This window comes from Diadema antillarum, unplaced genomic scaffold, assembly GCF_040938485.1.
Source record: "Diadema antillarum isolate AM-2024a unplaced genomic scaffold, OU_Dant_1.0 scf00000007, whole genome shotgun sequence".
Classification (NCBI taxonomy): Eukaryota; Metazoa; Echinodermata; class Echinoidea; order Diadematoida; family Diadematidae; genus Diadema; species Diadema antillarum.
Window position 1 is genome coordinate 4,398,942 of NW_027270896.1, and position 23,189 is coordinate 4,422,130.

Here is a 23,189-nt window from a genome sequence, read left to right on the forward strand (position 1 = left end):
CCTTTTACAATTTGTGGAAGGAAAGTACGTATAGTCTTTGGTCCTGGAGTTAGATATCTATTAATTTCATTATTTTTGAATTTCCGTGCGTTATCTAACGCAATGTTTTAACCGAATCTATACCGATAAGCTACCGCTCATTCTACTCATTGATATTGCCTTGGTTTAGCTTGTCGATAATTGAAGTGCAGTGAAAACGAGTAGCGGAAGAGGGAATATATCACGGAATTACATAGCACAGGAATAATGGAGTAATAACTTCTTGCCAGAGATGATTATGGGCCGTGTTTGTGAAATTATATGGTTGAATGGCAATGAGTACGGACAGTTCACTTTGCATTCAGGTGTAGAATATGTGATCGAGAGTCTGAATAAGTTAACACCAGGCAAGGTTAATGTAGGTCTGTAATGAGTATCACTTCTAACGCCTATTTATGCTCGGCGCACCACGGACCTAGCGGAAGGGCTGATAAATAAAACACTAATCAGCTGACCTTTCCTGGTTGGAATACGTTGCCATGGCTTCGAGGGAAAGCGCGAGTAGTCGATCTGTGAAATGAGCAGCTATTCATTAGCAGCTATTGTTGATCGGGAAGTGGTTTCTTCCCGCCAAAGGATGACACATATATTTTAAAATAAAATGAATCGAGCCGAACTATAGCTTACTACTCCTTGTTCCGGAATGTGATACTTCTGGATGTGGCACCTTTCATCTGGCTTAAACGATTGTGACTGGAAAAATCTGATTAAACCTGCAACAAGACCAGTGATTTGAATCACCATGGACATCTTTAAGGTAAGTCAAGCTTGCAAAAATAAGGTGTCTATGTGGTCATGTTTTTCTGTTAAAGAAATGTCTCTTACGAACCGGAGTTTACTTTATCCTTGGCTTTAATGAAACATAGGCGGAATCTGCAAATCAAATCTACGATGACAAAACTTAAATTAACAAGGTAAAGAAAAAGCTCTTCTTGGCAGGAAATAGGCATCTATCAAAATCAGATAGAACTTCTTTATCCACTGAAATAATTACACCGCAATTTCAAGTCCGATGATAAATGTGAAAGTCAACTTGACGCGTAAGCATATTTCGAGACAAGACTTCAGAGGTTGTTTTCACAAGAAACCAGGAAAATGTGAATGATCTGACTTGAAGTATTACAAAGAAACCGAGTTTGAGCACATGATTTCTAATTGCGTTTTCGTAACTTAAGAATGATTCAAGGATAGAATGATGTAGATGCTGAAGCAGCATTGATACATGTGGACAATGTATCCATGTCTTTCTTGTCTTTCATCTGTGGCAATCATTTTCTGCTATGATATATTTAAAACATAATACTCTCCATCAAAAATCGGCATAATATGTGCCCATTACTTCACGGATCATAATGTAATGACTGATAGTCGCAGGGCCTAGTCACTACACAGTTGTGATCTATGAAGTCACATATAAAACATTGTAATGATATTTACAATATTATGAGGCAATACGATAATGTCAACGTTTAATTTTTGTGTGAAATGCTATACATTCAAACCTCTTCATAGCGGCCATCCGGAAACGACAATAGTGGCCACTCCGCTATAGACAGATCGGTGGTCATTTTGTTAAAAATTTCAGCACTTGCGTTGCAAAAGAGCAAGTAATACCATTTTTCCTCAAAAAATAAACAAACAAATCAGCAAAAAAGTTTTGATGAGCAGGTATAATATGGGGATTTTAAAGGACAAGTTCACCTTCATAGACATGAGGGTTGAGTGAATGCAGCAATATTAGTAGAACACATCAATGAGAGTTTGAGAAAAATCGGACAATCCGTTCAAAAGTTATGAATTTTTGAAGTTTCTGCTCAGTCACGGCTTGATGAGAAGACTACTATAGCTTGTGATGTCATATGAGTACAACTATAATAAGAAAGTATAAAGAAAATTCAAGATATTCTCACTTTTCTCACATAATAAAAAAACCCTCGACTTCTCTCTTTCAGAAGTCAGGGGGAATAATATTACCCCTAACATAAGTCAGTAACAAGTCGAGGAAATGTGCACTTTATTCAAAAAGTCAAGTTTTGTGAAATTCTCTTTTTATTTTCCTTATATCGTTGTACGCATGTGACATCATACACTGTAGTAGTCTTCTCCTCCAGCAGTGATTGTACAGATATTTTAAAAATTCATAACTTTTGAACGGATTGTCGGATTTTCCCCAAACTTTCACTGATGTGTTCTACTAACATTGTTGCCTTCACTCAATCCACATGTATATGAAGGTGAACTTGTCCTTTAAAGTTGTAGAAGTTACTTCATTTCAAATGTTCTTTTAGCCAACTTCTGATCTATTTCGAACATAAGGACCTGGTTCTATACCGGTTTTGCATGAATGGAGTTCACGAGTTTGTGCAAGTGGATCGATAAAGTGCAAACTAACGTAAACAACAACAAGCAATACCCAGACAAGTATCCCATTGTCCTTATTGAAATGGATGTTAATGATTAGTCAGCATTTCGGTAAAATTCTAAGATGTTATTAGGAGCTGTCTCTTCATTTGTAGCATCTATTCAGGGCTGCATTACTAAAGCCTAGATATAGGGTCCTAGTCATGTTATAGTGGTAAGACGACGTTTGTCAATCATGTCTGTACGATTGAGACTGAGCTAGGGCTTGGTAGCAGCCAAAGTATTCACAGCTGATTTAATGGTTCAGCTTTAGTTTTTTTTTTTTTTTTTTTTTGTGGCCGTTATATGCAGTAATAGATGTTCACCACGATATACAAAATGAATGGCCGCTGACCGCGTTGGCAAGTGACCGTTATATAAAGCGTCAATTCATACAGCAGTTTCTTGCGGGGATTTTCCAGTGGCCGCTGTGAGCACATGGCCTCTATAGACAGGTGGCTACTAAGACAGGTTTGACTGTATATCATTATCTTATTAGTCATGCACCCATGATGAAATTTTACAATGAGAACCACAGAGGCAACACTCCAGAAGCAAGTACAATTATTCGTGTTTTATGCAAATGTATTACTTGTCGCGATTTTTTCGGGTTTTTATATTTCTTTTTTTTTTTTTTTTTGCTGTGATTGTATAATATGACCATGCATAACAAAACAAACAAAAAGTCACCAGACATGAATTTAGGCAAATGCAGATTCAGAAAGAACAGACTCTAAGCTTTAAAATGATGCATAGAGTCTAACTCAATTCAAATGAACTCCTTAAACCTATCCAAATAAGAAAGCACACACTCTGGAAAATTGTGAAATGAGAAAAGAGGCTCTTAAGTTCAGATTCAAGCGCTTAATCTTTACAAAGCCGTGCTAGCTGTACGATGAAAGGGACGAAACGCAGGATGTAAACCTCCGGAGCAGCAACAATGAAGGGATCATCAGATTTAGCTGAAATTGAAGATTTTTTATTCACACATTTTGTTCATGATTAATGCCAACTTTCAAATCAATAGCGTTGTCATTTCAAAAGTTGTTAGACTAGAAAGCGAAGAGTGCGCAAAGGATTTCAAGGGCCCTCTAAGGCATACCTGATCATTCTACCCCCCCCCCAAAAAAAAAAGGTTGTAGAAAAACTGTTGAAAACACACCTTCCCATTCATGCAGTTATGATCCTAAAGTAAAAAATAGTGTCGAAGAAGAAGAGCTCTTTCAGAAAATATGAAAAACTCAAGTTTGACTCGGTTGACCCATTTCACCTTTTTTGAGTCCTCACGTAAAATCAATGGGTGCGACCTTTTGTGATGCACAGTCACAAATGATATTCAGGCACACATATTGATTTGATTCTGTTTTCCTGCATTTGACTGCAGTGGTAATTAAATAGAATACAATATTTGATACAAAGTGTGCAAAAAGTATGACATGCAAATCAATACATGAGTTACTTTCAATTCAGTAAAATCATCGTCCCCGATGATACAACATGAAAACAGTAAAAAAAAAAAAAACCCGTAAAGGTAATGCGTTCTGCAATAAGGACGTGGCGTTACTGCAGTTGAAAGTGGGGAAATGTCGTCCGTCGATAGAGAAGGATGTGTGCAATTAAGAATGATTTCATATAGATCTAGATTCGAACGGAATGTTTTGTCTATACATAAGCTTACACAATCTATGCACAACAATTTAGACTGGTTCAATAGAGTGATATTTTGAAGATCTATACAATTCAGTAAAAAGTTGCGATTAACCTCCACAGAAATAACTTGTCATTGCCAGAACTGATTTACTTTATAGTAGGTAAAGGGCTGGAGGGAGAACCGTTTGCTTGAGGTCATCCTAAGAGCCTAGCACCTATGAATTATTCCACCCACGAGCTAAACATTGAGAAAAGGTCCATGAGTCATACACCCAAGAGTTAAAAAGGTCCATAATATAAAATAGGCAAATGAGGTCCATGTATATGTATTACCCTATTTCGGGGGTGCTGTATCCGAATCTGGATGATGCAAGTCTTGCTCTTGAAAATATTCAAGAGGCCGCCAAAATTGCCATCAAAAACATATTTATTCCAATGTATTTCCTTCATAATAATGAAAATTAATATATATATATATATATATATATATATATATATATATATATATATATGTAGAAGCTTTTATCCTGTTTTAAGGGTGCTTACTACGAATTTGGATAAAGCATTTCTTGCACCCTAAGGTTTTGAGATATGGCCGCCAAAATTACCACCAAAAACTGAAACTCACATTTATTTCCTTCCAAATGGTGAAAATTGAAATCACTCGATGATTTTACGCTACTTCAAGGATGCTGAGTCCAAATCAGGATGATGCAACTCTTATTATCCTCGGAGGTTTTGAGATATACAACATGGCTGCCAAAAAAAAAAAGAACAACGACAACCCGGAAATGTCGAAATATGGTGAAAATTTGAAAGCAAAGGTAGTTTCATCCTATTTTCATAGTGCTTGATATGCATCCTTGAAGGTTTTGAGATTTGAACGATGGCCACCAAAACATTGAATTTCTATCATTTTTCTTCTAAATGGTGAAAAAAGAAGGTTTTCACTATTCCGAGTGTGCTTAAAACGAAACTGGATGATTGGATTGGATCTCTCGCATCCGAGATTACCATATTTGCAGGGAAAATCCAACGAATTCGAATTTGATTGATGTCTTGCATCCTTGAGAACATAGGTAATTGCTACTTGACAAATGCGTCCAATCAGTCAAAATGGTATGCAAAATAGCCTCTACTATGTTTATATACACTATAGGGGGTGTTTCATAAAGCTGTTTGTAAAGTTCGTTTGTTTGTTTGTTTGTTTGCTTTTATTTCTGCATTCAATCAGATGCAATTTGAATGCAAACTTCAAAAAGTACAAAGACAAAGAATAACAAGTGCAGTGAAATAAATCGATAACAGTACATAAATAGATACACATAGGTGATTGCATTGAGCAATGTAGATACACAGAAACATAAAATAAGATATACAGTATTTTTCAGTAAACAACAGAGATCATTGAATGCAGGAGACCACCATCATAAGCGATTAAGCTTGAAATGGATGGAGGCCTCATAAAATGACTATCCAACGACATAACTCTCTTGGAGGAAGGTGATCAGGTGAGTGCAGTGCAGTTGCAGGTGAGAGTTCAAGATGCAGTTGAAGGAAGAAAATAGAGATTGTTACGAGATAGAGAAAGTTACGAACGACTTACGAGTGACTGATGATCAGCTCCTGTGTGAATTATGGAAATTCTGATAAGTATAGCACATCAGATCTTTGATCACCAGTCGCTCGTAAGTTGTTCGTAACTTTACGAACAGCTTTATGAAACAGTGCTCAGAATATCGCAAGAACGTATGCCTAAAAGGATGCATTCACGCGTACTGAAAGGATGCTATTAGCATCCACTCTGGAAGAAAGAAGATCTGACACTAGATGATACGAAGACAGAGATTATGATCAATTATTCTATCCTGTTAAAAAGACATAAAAGTTTACTTGCAAAAAATAAAATGGTCATCAACGTGGCCCTCACGATCTGTTTACTTACCCTATATTAGCTAGTCGAAGTGTTTGACACATTTCTGTTCAGAAAGCAATCACTGATGGCTAAGCAGCAGATCTTTATTCTTAATAAAACCTTTTTTTCTGGTTCAAATGTTGTTAGTTATGACTGTCAGTGTGACCATCATTCTTAAGTTGTGGAATGAGTTTCGTGCACCGTTGAACTGTCTCGAAATAAGAAACATATTTTTGCTTATATCAGTACTTGACAAAGTTTACTGTCATGCAGAGATCGTTATAAAGAAGTGGATTTCTCTGAATTGAGAAATTTAGTCATATTTGCTTCAATTTGTTTTTATCTGTTTTGATCCACTCCTCCAGCTCCCGTCCGAAAAGTACTTGTCATCCCCTAAAAGCTTAAGTTTTCTGAAGATGATATTCATATCATTACCCTCATGAGAATTGAGCAGATAGGTGCACTCTTGGTTTTGTGGCTCAATCTGGCCCTTGCCACTTTATCATTTTTTTTTCCACACATGAGGTTCCTCCTTGTGTACCATAGTCCTCATATTTTTCTTTTGTCAGTTTTTTTTTTTGTTTTGTTTTGTTTTTGCTTACCATCAACATACAATTCACTGAAACTTGTTGAGATGTCATGTCTGTCTGGCACCATCGAAATATTAGCCTTTTTTTTTCGTGTGGAGAGAAAGATTTCAGATTTTTGTCTCTATGAAAATCGCAAAATCTAAACCCAGCTCTACATTGCTAACAAACGAAAGCATATTGTAGTTCTTCAATCCCAGTTTAAACTTACTGTGAAACCAACTCCATCGGATATCTTGGAGATGGTACAATAATGGTGTTCCAGCAATAAACCTTAAAGACTACAGAAGCGTTTGAATGAAATAATTGAAAGATTATACTCTTTTTCTACATTCAGAAGTTTTGAACACTGCCAGTTTTGAAGAATTAGAGAAGAAAAGTTAAATGATATTCCCCAGTATTACTTAATCCATTAACAATCAAATTGGTTAATCTGTTAATATTCATGGTCAAGAATACATTGCTCAAGACACCAATTGTGACCGTGCATCACAAAACGAACAAAAAGTCGCACCCCTTGATTTTACGTGACGACTCAAAAAAGGTGAAAGGGGTCAACTGAGTCAATATTGAGTTTTTCATATTTTCTGAAAGAGATATCCTTCTTCTACATTATTCTTTAGTTTGGGATCATAACATTTATGAGAAAGAGTGTTTTTAGCAGTTTTTCTACAACCCATTTATGGGGGAGAATAGAAAGATTGGATATGTCTTAGAGTCCCCTTTTCATTTCTTGAAATGCTTTGCACACTCTTCACTTCTAATAACGTCTAATAACTTTTGAAAGGATAACCCTACTGCTTTGAAAGTTGGCATTAATCATGGACAGAATGGGTTGATAAAACGTACTTGACTTTAGCTTAATCAAATAATTTCTTCATTGTTGTTGCTCCGGTGGTTACATCCTGTGTTTTGTCCCTTTCATTGAACAGCTACCACGGCTTAGTAACGATTAAGCGCTTGAATAGACCCTGTACTTTAGAGCCTCTTTCTTAGTTAACACTTTTCCTGAGCGTGTGCTTTCTTTCTATTATTCAGATACTAGTAGCTTAGGGGAGTCCATTTGTTATACATCTTTAAAGCTTAGAGTTTGCTCTTTAAGAATCTTCCCTTAAGTAAAATTCCATGTCCAGCGACTTTTTGTTGGTTTGGTGCATGATGCAGGGTCACAATTGGACATTTTGGTACTTGTGTCTCATTTTCCGCATGATATACATATATAATTATTGATATATTATATATATATATATATATATATATATGAAGAGTTTGTTCGCAAAAACCGATTTTTGTCCATTCTTGAAGATTTTGAAGTACGGTCTCTGTCACAAAGTACAAAATAATACCTTTTAAATGATATATTGGTCACTTAATATAAAGGTACAATTTTGAAGTTATGGTCAAAAGAAACAAAAATGTTCTTATTATTCTCTATGTTTTTCTTGACCTGTAATAGTAAATATCTCCATTTGGCAAATATGAACTTATCGGTTTTTGCAAACAGACTCTTCATATATATCACGAGATGACGAAAGAACACGCAGGTAACACGCCGTTTAAACAAAAACAGACAAACAAACAAACCACAATATGAGGTAACAATTAATAGTAATTACGAACATAAAGGCAGAATGTTTTGAAATCACCCGCATTATATCTACAGTGCACTATATTGGTCATGGTTGCAGTCATTTCTAATGACGTAATTGGAATATGCAACAACTTTCATAAGAATACATGAGAAGATTTAACACCAAATACCAGCAAGCTACAAATATATTACTCTATCGATAGCCGAAATGGGGTAATTTCACATCTTTTTATTCTTATCTAAGTTTCAGTCGTACCTTTCATTTTTTTTTCAGTTTTTAATTTTCAGTATGATGTCAGTATCATTTTTTTTGGGGGGGGGGGGGAGAGGATGCGTTAAAATTCCACATGAAAAATATCGAAATAACTCGGTAGGTTAATACAAGCACCAAATTTGTGACAGTAAATTTTAATATCATTAATTTTTAGCTGATTTGATAGATTCACTCAACTGAACTGGATCTAATAATAAGAAATATTGTTGTTGTTTTTTCACCACGGGTTCGATAACCCGCTTCATTTTTGTGCACAATGTTTCACCACTTATAAGAAAATATATAGGAATTTAGAAGACATTTTTCGTCGGATAAGAGAAACTGAAGTTCACTCAGCTCATCACGAAAAATGTATCTAAAGTGGAATTTCAATTTCTTACAGCTATTTTCTCCGTCATCTTGAACATCTCTAAATCCAAAAGAATTCAAGAGTGATGCATCAACCAGATTCTTATTAATCACCCTCGAACTAGGGTAAAATCACCTATTGATTTCAAATGTTTTCAACATTTAGAAGGAAATAGGTGCCTACATGGGAATTTCTGTTTTTGGCGTCCATTTTGGCGGTCATCTTTATTGTGTCATACAGTGTCATAACCCTCGAGGATGCAAAAGTAATATTCTGCAGGTTCGGAATCAGCACGCTCAAAATAGGGTCATACCATCAAGTGTTATCAATCTTTACCCTTTAGAAGGAAATGGATGAGAATTGAAGTTTTTTTTTTCTTTTTTTTTCTTTTTTTTACGGCCATTTTGGCGTCCATGTTTTGCGGCCATCTTGGATATTGTGTCAAAACTCCCAAGAATGCAAGAGAGGCATCTTACAAGATTCGGATTCAGCACCCTCGAAATAAGATGAAACCAACAATAGATTCCAAATTTTCATTTCTTTTTGAAGGACAAGGCATGGAAATTTCCATTTAATTTTGGTGGTCATTTTGGCGGCCTTCTTGAATATCACAAAACCCTTTAGGATGCAAGAGTAATTGCATCATTCAGATTTGGCTTCAGCATCCTCGAAATAGTTAAAAACCACCAATTGAAGGGTTTGTTTGCAAAAACCGATAAGTCCATTTTTGAAGATTTTGAAGTACGATCTTTGTCATAAAGTACAAAATAATACCTTTTAAATGATATATTGGCCACTACATGTAAAGGTATATCTTTAAAGTTATGGTCAAAAGAAACAAAAATTTTCTTATTATTCTCTTTATTTTTCTCGACCTTTAATCGCAGAGATCTCCATTTGGCAAATATGGACTTATCGGTTTTTGCAAACAAACTCTTCAATTGTTTTCAATTGTTCACCATCAGAAGGAAGTGCATGAGAATATCTTCATTTTTTTGCGGAAAATTTTGGAGGCCGTCGTGAATATTTCAAAACTCTCCAGGATACAAGAGTTGCCTCATCCAGATTAGGATGAAAACACCCCCGAAATAAGGCAAAACCATTCAAATGCATTGGGTGGATTGTAAACAATGTCTAGCTTCTAGCACCCAGACTACATAGGTAAAGAGGCCTTGAGCTTGACATTACGTACACTAAGCCTCGTAATGTAATGTTAAGCGTGAGGACATTTTTTTTTTTGCCTAGTGTGTAGCTTATTGACCGTATAGCTCTTGGACCTACTTAAAATTGATGTCAAGCTCGTGGGCCTTGTTATAACTTTTCTCCCCTAGTTCATTAGCTCTATGATTATATAAGCCGCGTGATCTTTTATGACTCGTTGTTGTCAATCTCGTGATGTGAATCCTATGTATGCCGGCTCCAGCAAAACATGCCAAGTCTTTGCAATTTCATGCCAGGTTGTGCTGATTCTCCTCGTTGGATCCTGCAGTTTCATTCATATACTAGGTATGTTTACAACAACGCCATCTAATGGACATACTTATCTGTACAGTGCACTCCCGTTCTATCGAAATTGTGGTGACAACGAAGTGAAAAATTCAGGATGCAAAGTTACACACCGTTTTTGTTTTATTGTTCATTCGTTTGGTTGTAACGAAATTTCGATATAACGAAAGAAAACCGCCGGTCCCAAGTACTTTATTATAGTGGAAGTCCACTGTACAGATAAATGATTTTCAGTGCGAATTTCTTACATACGCTGGAAAGAACGCATTTGCAGGGAATGAAATCAGAAAATACTTCGGGTTTTGTTTTGGATTGTTTGTTTGTTTGTGTTTATTTTTGGTCATTAACTTTTCTGTGGTGGAAATGGTAAAAAGGAATTTAAAATGATTAACGTTCCAATTAATAAGGATTATAGCAATGAAAATAACGAGGATAATATTCACCATAGTTTCTCCTTTAATCATATACTCATCACGTACGTGGAAATAGAAGAGATAATCTAAAAGGTGATCACCACTTTTTTTAATGACTGGTATCAAAATAACACATTATAATTTCATAGGTCTGCAGTGATAATGGTATTGGTTGATTGAAATTGGTTGATTTTGTCGAAAAAGCTTATCAATGATTATTAATAGTCCAATACTCTTGCAATTATGTTGATTACTAGAGTGACAATTAAATTGCTGCAGTAGGTCCACTGATACGGGCATTTAATCAAATTTCAGGTCCTCACCGACAATAATGAATATTCCCTTTTCTTGTGCACGGGTTTCCCTGGCGTACATACTGCAGTGCTGTACATACACGAGATAATGATAATTATATCTCTAAAAATTGTAATAAATATCATGGTCATGCAGTGTGGCAAATAAAATGACGGTGGATGCGTTGTTGAACCCTTTATTAATACTTATTTCATTTCATTAGGGAATTGGTAGGGGAGCTGTGTAACCCATGTAACAAAGTGTTTATAAAGGAAGCTTCGATCACTGGAGCTAGAGGTTCATTATACCCGACAGGCATCGTATGTGATTTTAGTGATCTTAGACAAAATCAGTCTGTCCTCTCTCCCTCTCTCCCTCTCTCCCTCTCTCTCTCTCTCTCTTTCTCTCTCTCCCTCTCTCTCTCTCTCTCTCTCTCTCTGCTGGACCTTTATCAGGTGACGCGTTGCGGATGGTTTGTTCATAGTATAACAAATTTCTACATTTATTTACAGTGTGTGAAACGTCCTGTGCATGTAATAAGGCACTTTACAATCGATTATTTTCAAAGTCCTTAGTCTAAAAAATAATATTATTCAGTGTCAAAAAAGTCACTATTGTCATTTCCTCGTAGGGGAGCCGTCTGAGGAGCAATGCCCTTTCATCTCTCAGACGTCCTGCCCAGAGATGCGGGGCGAGAATGGCGAAATGATTCAATATCTTATGAAGCTGTTACCGTCAGAGCAAGAACATCGTTTGGCTGTCCCTCCGGAGCTGAAAGATGTCCTGCCTTCTACCAGATACATGTGCGCGCCGCCAGGCAAGTACGGAAATGGACCTGAAAAAAAAAATATGGGTGCACGTCACGAGACCGACATCCACGAATCATACAGCCCTCGAATCACACAGCCCATGAGTCATGCAGTCCACGAGTTATACCGTCCACGATAGTCTACGAGCAAACAAGGCCCACAAGACCGACACATTACGCCCCATATTGTAATGTCAAACTCATGTGCTGTATCATAGTCGTGTACCTTTTTTTTTTTTTTTTTTTTTTTTTTTTTTTTGGGGGGGGGGGGGGGGTCGGTCTCGAGGGATGACCCCGAAAAAAAAAATCTTACGAAACATTTAAGGAGGATCTCGTGAGAACTCTCAAAAAGAAGCTAGCTAGAGTACCAAAAAAAAAAAAAAAAAAAAAATCTCACCTGGCTCAAGTATAATGCGTACACCACTGGTGCCATGTCTTGCACCTGTTTTTAACACAAGCTATAGCAAAGATTCTGACATCACAGTAGCGGATCCAGGAGGGGGGAACACCGGCGGGGCGCCCCCTCTCCCGAAGGAGGACTAAGGGAGAGAAAGAGTGATGTGGGAGAAGGAGCAGAAAGAAGAGAGAAGGAGGAGATGGTGCAGAGAGAGAGGAGATAGAAGAGAGATGGAGAGCTTTGAGAGAAAAGGAGGAGATAGAGGAGGAAAGGAGGAGATAGGGGAGAGAAGGAGGAATTAGATAGAAGAGAGGGAGGAGATAAAGAAGAGATGGAGGAGCTTTGAGAGAGAAGGAGGAGATAGAGAATAAAAGAGAGACATAGAGGAGCAAAGGTGAAGGAGGAGATGGGGAGAGAAGGAGGAGTTAGATAGAAGAGAGGGAGGAGATGGAAGAGAGATGGAGGAGATAGAAAATAGAAGAGAGACATAGAGGAAGAAAGGTGAAGGAGGAGATAGGGAGAGAAGGAGGAGTTAGATAGAAGAGAGGGAGGAGATGAAAGAGAGATGAAGGAGCTTTGAGAGAGAAGGAGGAGATAGAGAATAAAAGAGAGACATAGAGAAGGAGAGGTGAAGGAGGAGATGGGGAGACAAGGAGGAGTTAGAAGAGAGGGAGGAGATGAAGGAGAGATGAAGGAGCTTTGAGAGAGAAGGAGGAGATAGAGAATAGAAGAGAGACATAGAGGAGGAAAGGTGAAGGAGGAGATAGGGAGAGAAGGAGGAGTTAGATAGAAGAGAGGGAGGAGATGAAAGAGAGATGAAGGAGCTTTGAGAGAGAAGGAGGAGATAGAGAATAAAAGAGAGACATAGAGAAGGAGAGGTGAAGGAGGAGATGGGGAGACAAGGAGGAGTTAGAAGAGAGGGAGGAGATGAAGGAGAGATGAAGGAGCTTTGAGAGAGAAGGAGGAGATAGAGAATAGAAGAGAGACATAGAGGAAGAAAGGTGAAGGAGGAGATAAGGGAGAGAAGGAGGAGTTAGATAGAAGAGAGGGAGGAGATGGAAGAGAGATGGAGGAGATAGAAAATAGAAGAGAGACATAGAGGAAGAAAGGTGAAGGAGGAGATAGGGAGAGAAGGAGGAGTTAGATAGAAGAGAGGGAGGAGATGAAAGAGAGATGGAGGAGCTTTGAGAGAGAAGGAGGAGATAGAGAATAGAAGAGAGGCATAGAGGAGGAAAGGTGAAGGAGGAGATAGGGGAGAGAAGGAGGAGTTAGATAGAAGAGAGAGAGGAAATAAAGGAGAGATGAAGGAGCTTTGAGAGAGGGAGAAGATGGAGATAGGGGACAGAAAGTGCGGGAAGGAGATGAAGAATGAAGAAATTAAACAGGGTGGCAGTAATATGGAGGATCGAGGGGTGGTTCAGGGAGAGTACTCTGTATGATCAGATTATCATTGATTCATTCGTATTGCACGAGAAAAGGGGTGATTTGAAGATAATAAAAACAAAAAACTTACATGACTGTTTTTCATCAATCAACTGACTATTTCATCGATTTGATAATATCTCGATTATCGTGAGTTTTTTTGGCTCACACTTATTAATTTTTTTTCCCCAACAAATTAATTTTCACATAACCCTGGATAATTCGTGTTTGTATAGATTCCCTCTTCTCTAGGAGGAGATGAGCAGATTGTTTTCATGTTTTCTGTTATAAACTCTATCTGTTATATTTTTTCTCTAACCTCGTGAAGCAAGTTAAGAGTCATTGTGAAGTACTGTAGTACGTGTTAACTTGTTGTATACGAGTGCTGAAATTAGTACTTTTATCGTGTTGTGCTGGATTGCATCTTTTTTGATCGCCTAATGCTAAACAAGTGTTTACGTGAAATTCCCTTGTATGTTATTTACTGTCTTTCTTTGTCCTGTACTCTAGTTGCATGCCTCTTGTAATTACTGAACGAATTATTCTTTATTTCACATCATGTCACTGATGACTTCTACCAAAGTCTTGCTTAATTCACTGACTCCATTTTAATAACTATAATACTTTGCCGTAAAAAAAAAAAAAAAAAAAAAAACCTTCAGTTGATAGAACTGCATTCAAGTCGTAAAATCTACATGATGGCATCTTGGAGCATCAATTTACTCTCCTTCCCCTTCCCCTACCCACTCCCAGAGGAATAAAAAATATGTGATAATGAAATGAGACGTAAAAACACACACACGCACCCTCTCTCTCTCTCTCTCTCACACACACACACACACACACACACACACACACACACAATTTTTGCTTTATGACATTCTTTATTTGAATTTCATTCAATATCAGGTTTAGGTTAACAACGACATTAACATGAAAACAAAATAAACAGCAGCTGTTATTTTTTTTTGACTGCTAAATCAATTATTTTCCCAACATAGAGTCCAATATATATATATATATTTCAAATAATACCGTCCATTTATAACATAACAAACGTGCCAAGAGAAATGACATGAAATTTTGCATGACCCTCAAAGAAAAAGATAATGCTTCAGAACGAAATTCATCTTTAACACAGAGCTAGTAAGTGGCTAAAGGAAATAAAGTGGATAGGCTGAAATTCCAATAGTTAAAGTGGATGGATGAATTAAATATCACAATATCACCTATTGTTCAATTTTGTCGTATACTTCGTCCTACTTTTCCTCGCTTCATTTCGCTGCGATGGCTTATTTCATTTATCAAATATCTAATGACATATTGACAGCACTGATGGAATATCGTGGTCACGGCTTTGATCATTCTAATTGGGTCGATCCATGTTCTGTGTATTATTTTCTTCGATGTGTAGGAAGCCGGACCCACGATAGCTGTTACTGCAAAGGGCATGGTAATGACAATGATTTTTGTCAGTAGAGGGCGGCAAACAAAACTTGAGAGGGTACTCAGCTGGGAATACTTCTACTTGGTATTGCTTTCAAGTGTGTGGCTTTTTCCCCCTCCCGTTTCCCCGCTGAATGCTTACTCACAGTAAACTGTTAGTGTAGATGTCAAATTTGTTGTGTATCTAAGTGTATTGTGAGTGTGTGGGCGTACGTGTGTAAGTATGTCCTTGCAAACAGATAAGAGTTACGCTTCCGTTCATTCCGATTTAGTCAAGAAAAAATGTGAATTATTTGGACGGGCATTTACTGTAGAAGATAGGGGATACTGATTCTGCTCCACCAACGTGCAATAAATAATGTTCGTACATTTGTAAGCCTTACGTGTAGGGCCTCCGTGAGCTTCTCCAAGAGCAGTATTAAAACTGAATGATACCATAGGTTAACATGGGTACAAAACTCGTATCATTATCATAACGACGATTTTTGTTTCCTTAAAAGTATTGCTATTCCATTATCATTATCTCATACCTACAGCAAGTATTACAATCTCTTACAGGTATTTTTTTTTTTTTTTTGCTTATTGCAGCATCAGTAGCATCAGAAATATTACCACAGTTGTTGATGATTTTGCTCTGAAAAGTTGTTGTTTACTTCAAGAAAATACTATCTGGACAGAATCAGACTATAATCGGTCTTTGTGTTGTTTTCCATTTCTCTCTTCCCCCATCCTAGCCTGTTTGTCAAACCCGTGTCAGCATGAAGGGACGTGTGCAGAGACTATGGAAGGCTTCAGTTGCACTTGTCCTACTGGATATCAAGGCGTTACGTGTGCATTCGGTAAATAGAGAGTGGGTTACTGCTTGTTTTTTCTGTCTTTTTTTTTCATTTCTAATGCCCTCAACATTAAGCAAAAGAAAGAATGAAAGAAAGAAAGAAAGAAAGTAACAAAGAAACAAAGAAACAAACAAACAAACAAACAAACAAACAAACAAACAAACAAACAAACAAACAAACACAAGACCAAAACACCAACAGCAACATTTACTGAACTGACCCCCAATTTGGAAACAGACGCAATGAAGGAGTACATTCAAAATTACGTATAAAGACGAATAGGTGGAGATAACATTAGATTTTATGTTATTCGCCTTCGTCATCTGATACTTCTTCTACTTCGTCTATCGCTTAGTTCGAGATCATTTTAGACGTCATTGACAACCTGCCACCAAACAACGCCCTCCGTGACATCTTCTGCTTTCCTGATTTGCTCATGGCATAAGCCAGACTCGACCTGTCTACGTTTATCTCTTATAAGAAATGATTTTCTTATAATCTATGATCATCAAATTTCTTTGAAACATTTACGCCGCCCTAGATCGTACCACACACATTACTGCCTTCTGTACGGAGCTCACAGCATCTCATTCACAATGTGCTGACATTCAATCTGTGCTGGAAAATGCGTTCAAAATCCTCATAAAACGTGTGCTTTGTGGCGGAGCGACGAATTCACCTATTTGTACAGGTTTGAATAGCTGAATGGGCTTATGATATATCCAGATAATTTAACCAAATATCAGTGGGCTATTCCCGATTGATGTCTTCCCATCTTTTTCTCTATGTGAAGAGTACTGCATGTAGTGCACACTGCAATTTATTACTATAAAAGGAATGCGCGGTTCATCAAACTGTACAAGCTATGAATACTTGAGTAAAGGTACAAAATAATGTGAAATCCACTGGATTTATAGTTTTAATTCCGAGAACGGTTTCACGTCCGATCCTGGACGCTTCATCGGCTGTTCTGATTTGATGGCGGGAAGGTGTCTCTGCCAATCGGCACAATCGGACTAGCGACGTTATTGTCGGAGTCAGTCCAATGGATTCTTTCAGGTAACCGGATTCCTGTCTACTTCAAATCGGCTTACACGCTCAAACAGAAATCTGTCCATTCAAAATATATGGAAAAAAGAAGCAACGTTGCCTACGCCATACGCTGCCAGGGACAGAGTTGCCAAGAGAATTACATTAGTGACACATCGAAGACCACGCACATTAGGCAGCAATTTGGCATCCTCTCCCACCTGAAGACCGGCAATCACAACTTCACTGCCAAAAATGTCAGACTTAGACAATGAGCCTCGGTTGTTCGAGAAGGAGGTCCGGGACGCCGACTACTTCAACTCCGAAAACCCCTCCCTGGGGTACTGCGACACAACCACTCCCGGATGTATAGGTCTGTCATCCAGAGAATTCCTCGACGATAACGTCGAGAGAGAGAGAGAGAGAGAGAGAGTCTGCGCCGATTGGCCACGACGCCTTCCTGCCAACAAATCAGACGAGCTGATGAAGCGTTCAGGATTGGACGTGAAACCGTTCTCGGAATCAAAACAGTAAGTCCAGTGAAAATGATCTAATTTTGTACCTTTAAGGGACGTTACCTGGATGAATCAGAACTTACAGCAATTGACTCTAAACATTTTCGTCACCAAGGGTCTTACGATTTCATTTTTGTCTTTTCTGAGTGTTACTTCAATATGTTCCTCTCACTATTCCTTCAATCAGACGGCTTTATTCATCACGCAGAAGTACTAGGAGGAATGGACGCTGAAGGGTATGTTGCCATAGCAACTCATTCCAATCCGAGTCATCTATTGCTGCCGTCCCACCAGAGATGGACGGTAAATGCGTCGCGACTGGTATGCAGCCATCTGGGATTCAAGGCAGTGTACAGCACTCTCATGGGAAGTTACTCCGGCGACGATGTCAGCGGAGTGGGCGTGTTCACTTGCCCCCCGGAAGCAGCGAACATCACGGACTGTTATCTACTCGAAGAGCGAAAAACAGTGGGACTTGAAGAAACCATTGGGATAAAGTGCTGTAATGGTAAGCATGTTTTTTTTTTTCGTATAAATAAATGTATTGTCACTGTAATCATGCAATCCTAATTATTACCACATATTTGTTATTATCAATATTACAATTATTATCCCAATGCTGATAATTTTTAGATTATCATTGTTATTCATAGCAGGGCCGGCGCAGTGTTTTTAAAAGTGTGGGGGCCCACTTCTGGGTTTCATGAGCTAACAAGCCAAAAAAAAAAACAAAAAAAAAAACAACAATCTTCAGAGAAAAAAAAAAATAACCTTACCGCCGCCATACTTCAAGATCAAGATCCCTATCTATTTCTACTTTAGTGCCACTTACGTACTTCCGGGTCAAAAAAAGTGTGGGGGCCCAAAGTGATGACACCTTATGTATTCCTTTGTATGGTGCACAAAAAGTGTGCGAGCCCCCAAGGCCCCAACGGCTGCGCCGGCCATGCATAGTGGGGGTGCTGTGGCATAGTTGATAAGACTCCCGACTCCCAATCGGAGGACCCGAGTTCGAGTCCCACCCAGTGCTTACGTCCTTGGACAAGACGTTTTTACCCACCATGTCCCTCTCGACCCAGGTGTATAAATGGGTACCTGGCAACGCTGCATGGGGTAATAATAATGACAGGGCCCTCTGGTAGGGCAGTGGCAACACTGAAGAGGCTATCCTGGATAAATAAGACCTTATTAGTTATTATTATTATTGTTATTATTATTATTATTATTATTCTAATCAATATTATCATCTTTTTTTCTGGTTTTGAAGTGGAAGGCAAACCCTACGATGTTTATCTGGACGAATGATTCTTTTATCTAAATGACAGATTAGTAAGTATAAGTATTTTAATTAAGCTGCTCCAATCGGAGGTGCTAAAAATATTTTCACGTTTATACTCATTGCAAACAAGTTTCATGAAATCCACAATTTTCACTTGGTGCACACAATGAATCTCCTGCTGTGACACTCCACACAGGGCGGAGAAAAACACCGAATGAATTTTGGAGATTTTACTCTCCAGTTGTCGATATCATTGTAACCACTGAAGAAATAGGAAAGTGGTTACCAGATGAATGCCATATAGTGAAAGGTTGTTAAGGTGAAACATGTGCGAAATGAAAACAAAACATCAAAAATCGTGTTTTGTTTCCTGTTATTGTTATTTTTGTCAGTTTTGTCAGTGTGCAGACCCTGTAACTTTCAAATGTAATGTTCTACTACCCAAACGTACGTTTAGGAATATAGAGTAAAACACACTGTGTCTTTAGGTTTACTGCATTACAGGGGCATTCCAGACGATTTTCATAATTTCACAAAATGTAGTACATTAATCAACAGCTCCATGTATAGATCCGTAGAATTTATTGTGGTCCTTGAGCAGAGAAACCAAAACTCAGAAAAATCTTTGACAAATTACACTGAACAGTGTTGCTGACATAGGAGCCTCACATATCTCTCAAATGTAGGTGTGTAATACCAGTACATTGCCGCTTGCTTATCAAGTTCACCTGTGTAGAATCTATGCATGCCTTCTTCTTTTTCTCTGCTTCCTTGAGTACCAACTCATGCATATTTACATGTATGGTAAGGCTGCCATGTCATCATCCTTGTTAATTGCAATTTGTATGAATTTTGAAAACATTCTTATTCCTCGTCCCAAGGAATATAAATTCTGCAACTCTGTACTGAGTATAACTAATTTATAGTTGTTCAAATGTAAAAATATGAAAATAATCTGGAGGTCTCCTTTAACTCACAATCGCTGACTGGTGTTCGACTGTACAGCTTCGAATGGATTTTTCTTTTTTCTAAATCGTCTGTGTTGAATCGGACACATCAGTTAAATCATAAAAAGCTCCATCTCCGCTTTAGTAAGCACGAACGAATTCATAATGAATCTAATTCCGGAGCCCGACGCAAATTGCTTGCGCCATAATGTAAAAATACATAAACCGTGCTACAGGTCGGCCGGTTTGCCATGCATGTCTTAATAAGGTACCAGTTCATTGAACCATTCTCGTCAGTATGAAAGTGATTATCTGCGGTAGCCACCATTTAATTACACAATTAATTTACCGGTGATTCAAGGTGAAATTCAGTGGTTCACCGTGGGGAGATCTGAATTGGATATTAACTTGAATTGGTCTGAAACTAGGGTGGGAAGGAGCATAGGTTATCTTTAGTTTCAAAACATAGATACTAGAACGGGTATCCAGCGTGAATTGATGTCAAAGTCTATACCTTAGTATTGCTAATATTCTTACTTCACTATGTCATCGCTGTAATGAAAATTTTGGATGATAATTTGTGTCATTCTTCTCTTCTTACCTGTATTATCATTATCACTAACAATTATCATTCCCATTACTATCATTTTCAATTCAATTGTTATTATTGCATTTCATCTTGGTTGTCGCATTATCATTAACAATAATTGATTAATACTATGATCTATCATCATCAGTACTGCCATGATTATTATGACGTAATACAGTTAGTTCCTGCTGGACACCAGGGTTTGAGCTTGGTTTGCAGAGTGGTGTCCTCCCCGATTCCAGTCTGACTGCATCTTCGTGTTCCACCAACTCGGCCTGCGCCAACAAGGCTCGTCTCAATGGGACGTCTGCCTGGAAACCGTCAACCTCCTCGTCGTCCGAATGGCTACAGGTGAATCTGCTGTCGACGTACCTCGTGTCGGGAATTATCACGCAGGGAAGGGGAGGATCGAAAAAGTTTGTGACGTCGTACGCTATTTCGTTCAGCACTGACGGCAGCACGTGGAATCAGTACACAGACCCTTTGACGGGGAGCAACATGGTAAGCTCTCAGCATGCTAGTCATATCGCAAAAAGGACATTCATGCAAAACAATGTTCATTTAAGCTTGTCAAAGCAAAGTTCATTAAAGCTTGTGTTAACCATGGAATGCGGAGCGTTGTAAAGTTTCATAAGGACAGATAATTAGAGACAGAGAAAATTTGAGGTTTTTTTTTAAAATCTGGTGAAGTTCTGTTTAAAAAAAAAAAGACAATGATGTATGGAGGGTGGTATAGCATGGCTATAAGAACAACAGATACAACAGCCAATAACAATAATGATGATGAAATTAAAATGAAAGCTGCTTCATTATAACAATTGTAACTATCCTGACAAAGCTTTAATCACTATTAACCCGTCACGAAACTAACAATAAAGATAATCATAAAACTATTTACAAAAGCGTTGCCAAGCAATCATTTCCACACCTGCAGAGATAGACAGATCAAGAGAGAGAGAGAGAGAGGGGGGGGGGGGGTCATGGATAAAACTTATCCAACACTTGGCGGTATTTAGAGTCGAATCCCCATTAAACAGTTGAAAGTGTTAGTCCATGGGCCAGGCCAGATATTGGTACCATCTGAGGTGGCAAAACCTTTTTGGTGTCATTTTGTTTATCGGGCATAGATATGCTTATCAAGCTATGATAGCATTTCCAAATGAGTAGCTTAGTCATAGTAAATGAATTTTTAACCAATTTGGTCTCGTTGTTATATCCCTATACTTCTGAATCGAAACTAACCGCCATACAAAGAAGAGCACTGTCTTCTGTATGTTCCATAGAGCTGTAAAATGCAGCTCTATGGTATGTTCACAGGTGTTCTGTTGTAAACGCGGTGCGCTTAGTCTTTATTCAAGGCAGCGAAGGGAATATCCAAAGGTTACGATGTCCACAGCGCTTAGTCTTTATTCTAGACGGCGAAGGGAATATCCAAAGCGTATGATACAGTGTATATCCTTTTATCTAAAAGCAACAACAACAACAAAAGCAATTCTTAGTGAATTTTACCGTATTTTTCAATCATTTATCATTTTCCGGTGAAAACGATATATACGGTGAAAACGCTGATACCACGCCAATGTCGCTTTATTTCCCTCCAACAATATAAGATAATGCAAAAACAATGTACCGGTACACTATGATACATTATAATGAATGATATTGTAAATGAACAGAGTGATTTTTGTTTAAAACTGATGTATTTGTTGATAGGGTAGTATAAAACAGTATAGATAATCCCTTTTATGAGGAACTTTAGATATGATAACGGTACATTGGTCTAGATAAAGAACTAAGCGCACCGCGTGACAGCTGTGGACATCATAACCCTTTGGATATTCCCTTCGCTGCTTTGAATAAAGACTAAGCGCACCGCGTTTACAACAGAACACCTGTGGACATACAGAAGGCAGTGCTCTTCTTTGTATAGCGGTTTAGTTTCGATTCAGAAGTATAGGGATATAAATACGAGACCAAATTGGTTAAAAATTCATTTATTATGACTAAGCTACTCATTTGGAAATGCTATCATAGCTTGATAAGCATATCTATGCCCGACAAACAAAATGACACCAAAAAGGTTGTGCCACCTCAGATGGTACCAACAACCTATTTTTCGGGTCTTGGCCCATGGACTATGTGGTGTGCTATATTGCCATGCCCCGACATAATAAGCTCCGCGACACAGCCATCTTTACTATTGTCCTGTGTAGCATTGTTTGATTGGTTTAGTTTTAAACATCAAGGGGCTTATTAGAAAGGTTAAAACAAGACCAGTTATCACAAAGGAAAAAAGAAATCATACATACTCTACTATTGCGGAAAACTCTCCTACCACTGATACACTGGCGTAGCCAGGGGGGGGGCGATGGGGGCGGTCGCCCCCCCTAAGATTTGGACCGGGGATTTGGGAGGCGGAAAAAAAAAATGCGTGTATACTGTATGCATGCACATGAAGCGGGTCTCCTTTGCAACCTTTCATCAAATAAGATATTTTTTTTTAAATATTTCACTCAAAGTGTGCACCAGATCGTTGAATTTCAATTCAAAATATGCAAAATCTCTCGTGCTTGGGAGGGGGTATCCCCCTCCCAAACCCTCCCCCTCTGTGCCTCTTTCCCTAGCCAAGTACACTTTTTAGATTTTTTTAAAATTCTGAATAATTCTGAGTGCACAAGACTTATCACTTATATTCCGAAAACTGAAGGTTCCCTCATGTATCTTAAGGGGAATTTCCCCTTTTAATCGACCCTTTCCTCCCTCAGCCCCCCCCCCCAAAAAAAAAAAAATCAGTTTTTTTTTTTTTTTTGGTGATTTATCAAATGTTGATTCCATCAAATATGCGTATACAAGATATCTCAATTTCAACCTTAAAAAGATAAAAGCTCCATCGGAAGGGAAGG

The 23,189-nt window shown here is 38.1% G+C and overlaps 1 protein-coding gene across 1 annotated transcript in view; it reads left to right on the plus strand.

Annotated features, from left to right (window-relative positions):
- The window catches only part of LOC139716762 (lactadherin-like), a 36,062-nt gene that overhangs the window by 5,640 nt on the left and 7,233 nt on the right, over nt 1–23,189 (plus strand). Inside the window, exons 2-6 of the mRNA XM_071628299.1 lie at nt 11,650–11,835; nt 15,826–15,930; nt 17,219–17,323; nt 17,659–17,979; nt 20,486–20,787. Of these exons, the coding sequence (XP_071484400.1) occupies nt 11,650–11,835; nt 15,826–15,930; nt 17,219–17,323; nt 17,659–17,979; nt 20,486–20,787 (1,019 nt within the window). The remainder of the gene's footprint in view (nt 1–11,649; nt 11,836–15,825; nt 15,931–17,218; nt 17,324–17,658; nt 17,980–20,485; nt 20,788–23,189) is intronic.